The sequence below is a fragment of the Argentina silus genome (genome assembly GCF_951799395.1).
Source record: "Argentina silus genome assembly, chromosome: 22".
Taxonomy (NCBI): domain Eukaryota; kingdom Metazoa; phylum Chordata; class Actinopteri; order Argentiniformes; family Argentinidae; genus Argentina; species Argentina silus.
The window spans coordinates 13,906,933-13,912,832 of NC_139676.1; the positions used below are offsets into that span (position 1 = coordinate 13,906,933).

The 5,900-nt window shown below is 45.4% G+C and overlaps 1 protein-coding gene across 1 annotated transcript; it reads right to left on the reverse strand.

The window, feature by feature from the left end:
- Positions 1–2,510: 2,510 nt before the first annotated feature.
- On the reverse strand, positions 2,511–4,905 carry LOC310821574 (CMRF35-like molecule 8; the record flags this gene model as incomplete). Its single annotated transcript, XM_083693659.1, has 5 exons — positions 2,511–3,089; positions 3,683–3,787; positions 3,892–3,990; positions 4,158–4,241; positions 4,563–4,905. 5 exons carry the CDS (start codon positions 4,903–4,905, stop codon positions 2,701–2,703), a joined length of 1,020 nt encoding a protein of 339 aa, XP_083549785.1. The 3' UTR covers positions 2,511–2,700.
- Positions 4,906–5,900: the final 995 nt, after the last annotated feature.

Consider the following 5,900-nt stretch of genomic DNA (forward strand, 5'->3'; position numbering starts at 1 on the left):
TCTCATCAATTGTAGGAAGTTGACACGTGCACCCCCCTCCCGAGACAACACACACACCACACCCCCAACAAAGCTCTGGGCACAGGGCAGCCATATTCAGCACCACTGGAGCAGTTAGGGGTTAAGTGCCTTGCTCAAGGGCACAACAGCCTTAGATATGATGCCAGTAACCCTCCAGTTACCAGCTCACATCCGGCTCCCTCTAGGGGATCAAACCAGCAACCTCCCGATTGCTGGCCGGCCTCTCTGACCTCTAGGCCACTGGAGAGAGAGAGAGACTCTAACAGAATCAACAGTGCTGATTCAAATATATGCATCCCTTTTGCATGTCTTCAAGATGAGAGGGTGACACTGACCAGGCTGTCATAACAACTGGTGTGTTCATTGATATTAGTTCCAGGGTCAAAGGTGAGGGAAAGATGGGAAGGACCAAGCGAGCAGAGGGGAAGAGAGAGAGAGAGAGGGGTACGGAGAGAGAGAGGGGTACGGAGAGAGAGAGGGGTACGGAGAGCGGGGAGAGAAACAGAGAGGGTTGAGTTGCTACTTAGACTTGTGCCGTACTTGTGCTGGAGTTTGAGGAGTCCGTTGCCACGGTGATCGTTGAGGGGAGCGTCGTGAAGAGACTTGGTGTGGGGATGGCGGGTTGAGGTTTGGGCGGTGGAAGAGCTGTTTGTGAGAGAGAAAGAGAGGGAAAGGCAACACAGAGGGAGAGAGAATGGTAGAGTGTGTGTGTGAGAGAGAGAGAGAATGAGAAAGAGAGACCAACAGACAGGGGGAGAGAATGGTAGAGTGTGTGTGTGTGTGAGAGAGAGAGAATGAGAAAGAGAGACCGGGAGAGAGAGAGAATGAGAAAGAGAGACCGGGAGAGAGAGAATGAGAAAGAGAGACCAACAGACAGGGGGAGAGAGAGAATGAGAAAGAGAGAGAGAGAGAGAGAGAGAATGAGAAAGAGAGACCGGGAGGGAGAGAGAATGCAACAATGTGAAGGTAGGCTTTTAGTTATTCTCTCTAACAATCAACAGACATACACTGTCCACATAAATATGCTCTTAGACACACCTCTGTTCACAATGAGCAGAACTTCTTGAACAGAACCCCTCATCTTGGAGTTAAATCTCTCTGTTTCCACTTCACACCAGTATTTCCCAGCGTCCTCTAGGGTCAGTTTAGCGATGGTCACAGTGAAGATTCTTCTCCAAATATCGTCACGTAGAGTGTATCTCCCTCTCTGAGTCCCCTTTGGGTTCTTGAACTTTTGACTTTGGATGACAAGAACCCTGTTTGCATAGTCTCCCTTGTAGAAGTTCTGGTACATATACCATGGTGTATAGGGGCAGCTGATGTCAACCTCTCCTCCCTCTTGAGCTCTCCGTGTGATCATTTCTGACCCAACACAGCCCACAGCTAGAACACAAACATAGAAACAGATTCTCCTTAAGCCTGGCACCTACATTCTCTGGCCCTTTATGAGAAAGATGATATGGATATGTGTGTTCTCCCTGAACTAAAGACGTGTAACTGAACTCACCAGTGAGAAGGGTGAGGATGAGAGAGAGAAAGTTCCTCATTCTGCTCTCCGGTTAATTTCAGTGTCAAATCCTCCTCCAGATCTCACCAGTATCTCCAATCCTCCTCCAGATCTCACCAGTATCTCCAATCCTCCTCCAGATCTCACCAGTATCTCCAATCCTCTCCCAGTCACTCCCAGTCACTCAGCAAGTCTTAGTGTATCAAGTCTGGTAGCAGTTTACAACCACTAGCATTGGCTCTCTGTCTCTCTGTCTCTGTCTCTCTCTCTCTCTCTCTCTCTCTCTCTCTCTCTCTGTCTCTTTGTCTCTCTGCTGCTCTTCCTCTTCCTCTACTGTGTGTGTGTGTGTGTGTGTGTGTGTGTGTGTGTGTGTGTGTGTGTGTGTGTGTGTGTGTGTGTGTGCATGTGTGTGTGTGTGAGAGAGAGTGTGAGTCCCTTAGACTATTACACAACCATCAAGAGCAATGTGTGAAATCACCGGCCACATAATTACACACACACACACACACACACACACACACACACACACACACACACACACACACACACACACACACACACACACACACACACACACACACACACACACGCACGCACGCACACACACACACACACACACGCAGACACACACACACGCACGCACACACACACACACACACACAGTCACGCACATGCAAATGGATACACACACATTCATCCATATACTGTATACTACATTCCATATATATTCTATAGATTACAAGAATGAAACATGGAAAGGAAACTCTGACTTTATATTAGAGAATTCTGGGGATTGCTCAAGAAGCACGTATGCAGACATTCAAAACACAAACAAGTATTGTGTTTGTTATAGTATTTGTTTTGTTTTGGTCTTCATATCCATGTCTCCTTGTTATGTTGAGTTTGTCTTGTACCTTGATGTTTGAATTGTGCATTATGTGATGTGTTCATTGTTTATTTGGTTTGATTAGAGATCTGTTCTCTATGTGGTTTGTAATAATAATAATAATAATAATAATAATAATAATAATAATAATAATACAATTCAAACATTAAAAAATAAAACATCTTCATGGACAGCCAATGAGTGGTCATAACTCCTTAATGTAATATAATGCAACTCTTAATGTATGTTTTGAGACTGTTGTTCTGTGGACTGACAGTAGGTGTCACTAGAACCCTCGTTTGACTGTGGAATGAATTGGCTTCTCATCATTGGTGTCTCTGGGTGGGTTAACAGTGGAGTAAGTAACAGAGTCTGTGATTGGTCGGATTCTAGAGTCTGCATCTCCACTGAAGGAGACAGTGGAGTAGTGAAGGTTCTCTCTCTCTACTGAAGGAGACAGTGGAGTAGTGAAGGTTTTCTCTCTCTGCTGAAGGAGACAGTGGAGTAGTGAAGGTTTTCTCTCTCTACTGAAGGAGACAGTAGCATAGTTGACACTGTCTGAAGCCCCTGTGGATGGACCAATGTTGGCGTAGATGTCGCTGGTGATGTCAGCATCTGTATCTGGCTGCTGATTGATTGGTGTGGTGTAGATGGTGGGGGTTTCGCTGTTCTTACCTGTACAGTATTTGAACACAAGATGGTGTCAATATAAAGCATAGTTTAGCGAGATACAGAGAGAGACAGAGAGAGAGATAGAGAGACAGAGAGACAGAGAGAGACAGAGAGAGAGAGACAGAGAGAGAGATAGAGAGACAGAGAGAGACAGAGAGAGACAGAGAGAGAGATAGAGAGACAGAGAGAGACAGAGAGAGAGATAGAGAGACAGAGAGAGACAGAGAGAGAGAGAGAGAGAGACAGAGAGAGACAGAGAGAGACAGAGAGAGAGAGACAGAGAGAGAGATAGAGAGACAGAGAGAGACAGAGAGAGAGATAGAGAGACAGAGAGAGACAGAGAGAGAGAGAGAGAGACAGAGAGAGACAGAGAGAGAGAGAAAGAGAGAGTGTGTGTGCATGCGTGCGTGTGTGCGTGCGTGCGTGCTTGTGTGTGCGTGTTTGTGTGTGTGTGTGCTTGTGTGTGCGTGATTGTGTGTGTGTGGTTGTGTGTGTGTGATTGTTTGTGCGTGGTTGTGTGTGTGTGATTGTGTGTGTGTGGTTGTGTGTGTGTGATTGTGTGTGTGTGGTTGTGTGTGTGGTTGTGTGTGTCTCACCATTTGATGACTTGGCTCTTTTCCTCTGTCTGATGAATATGAGGAAAACAAGTGCCATCAGGAACACAGCCACAGCCAGCCCTGTACCGATATACATCAGCTTACCTGGAGAGAACATATCAACATATTATAGACACACACACACACACACACACACACACACACACACACACACACACACACACACTCACACACACTCAGTTACTTACCATTGGTTAAATCAGTTGGTGTTTCCTCTACTGCGGCTGCATTGTCTTTGTTCTCCTCCTCCACTCTCTCCTCCTCACTCTCTTTCTTGTCCTCCTCCTCTGAGAGCGGTAGAGAAAGGGTTAACAGATCAGATCAGACCCACCACACTGCAGTCAATGGAATGAGAGTAGAATGAGTCCACAAAAAAGGTAAAAAGGTCAATGTACTTGGTACATAAGGTGAATTTGGTTGTCGTGGTGACAGTTGGGAGAGGCGTACGGCTTACCTGTCACTTTCACTGCGGTTGTCGTGGCGACTTTGACAGGCGGGCGGGTGACTTTTTCAGGCCTGACGTCAGGTCGAGGTGGAGCTGAGAGGGAAGATGGGAAATAGAGTCCTTGATTGTGGACATGAACTACACTACGATTAAAGATGAATAAGCAGTCATGACACGAGACAGTCTGTTGAAACAGGGAAGCTGAAGTTAAAGTGACAGCATGATACACAGGAAATGACCAAAACTCAGACCCTTGACTCAGACCCATGTGCACATTAGAAATACCAAAAATAGCACCCATACTGAATAGAGAGTATTCATATTTGTATTCATATTAATACCAATGGTAATATATTAAATGTGATAAGGTGAAACATCTCTGTATTTTTCTCTGTACCTCTACAAAGCACTAACCATCTGTAACTCTGAGATGCACTTCTTGGTAGGTGTCCAGGCCAACTCTGTTCACTCCACACCAGTATGTCCCTGTGTCTGTCTTCATCAGCCCAGTGATGGTCACGGTGAAGTCTCCATCTTTTTGTCTGTGGATGCTGAATCTCCCTTCTTGATAATGTTTGCCGGATTCAGCTTGAATGAGAATTTCTCCCCATGAACATTGCCCCTTGCAGAAGTATTTGTTGTTGTCAGACGCAAACGTGTGAGAGCACTTGATTGAGACTTGTCCTCCCACAACCCCACTCACTGCCATAACCTCAGACTCAACAGGACACAGACCTGTCACAAAGACAAAAGTCATCGTTGAACCTAGAACCCACTGTCCGCCCACCTACAACCTTTCTCTACAAACGTTGTCTATCCTTTACAGTTAGTTTTTTCTGTCTTAAACACACACACAAATACAGTATGCGCATACACACACACACACACACACACACACACACACAAACTGCTAAAATGTAGTTAGCACTATAACCAAATATACGAACCTAAAAGGAGGGTGACCATGGCGATGAAAAACGTGCCCATTCTTTCTCTGTACAACTTCCTCTTTCAGCTTTGCTGATTCTGTTGGTCTGTCTGTCAAGCCTCCTTTTAAAACTCTTACAGCCCTGCCTCCTTAAAGCCACAATCTGTAATTTGATTTTCATAATCCAAATTCATAGACAGAACCCTGGATAAAAGGACTGACACCGGAGTTGTGAAAATATTTTGAAGCCATACAGTGTTTGTTTGCATTCCTGTTGTAAGCATTGGAGTAAACCAGGTAATATTGTAATACTGTATTGTAGGTAATAAGGGGGTACTGTAAGGCAGTTGTATTAAGCTCATGAAGCTTCTGTACATAATGCTTTTCAAGAATCAATGGGTATAACAGCATACTTTTATATTCTAAAACACAGAATCACAAATTAAAGATTGTGAGTGACTGTAATGACTTGCTTAGCCCCGGTTTGACGTGCGGCTGATGTCAGCACAGGGCACAAGTGATCATCTCTGTCAAAAAAAAGAAAAAGAAAAAAGAAGCTGCCCCACATTTGAACATAGTTGTGTTCAGCATATTTACACTTCACTCGAAGATGATAGGACTGCTGTCCCGTACAAGGTCATTGGTTCGTGGCTGAGGTAACGCCTCAACCTGTTCAGACCGAGTGTTGCGATTGGTCCTCAGACTTGGGCTTCGTCAGACGCCGCGTCTTCCCAGGCGGCCGGCTGCAGGCTGTGATAGATTTCCAGAGAACTGTCCAGGCTGAGACTCTGGTAGACGGAGACCTGCTCTGGTACATCTACATC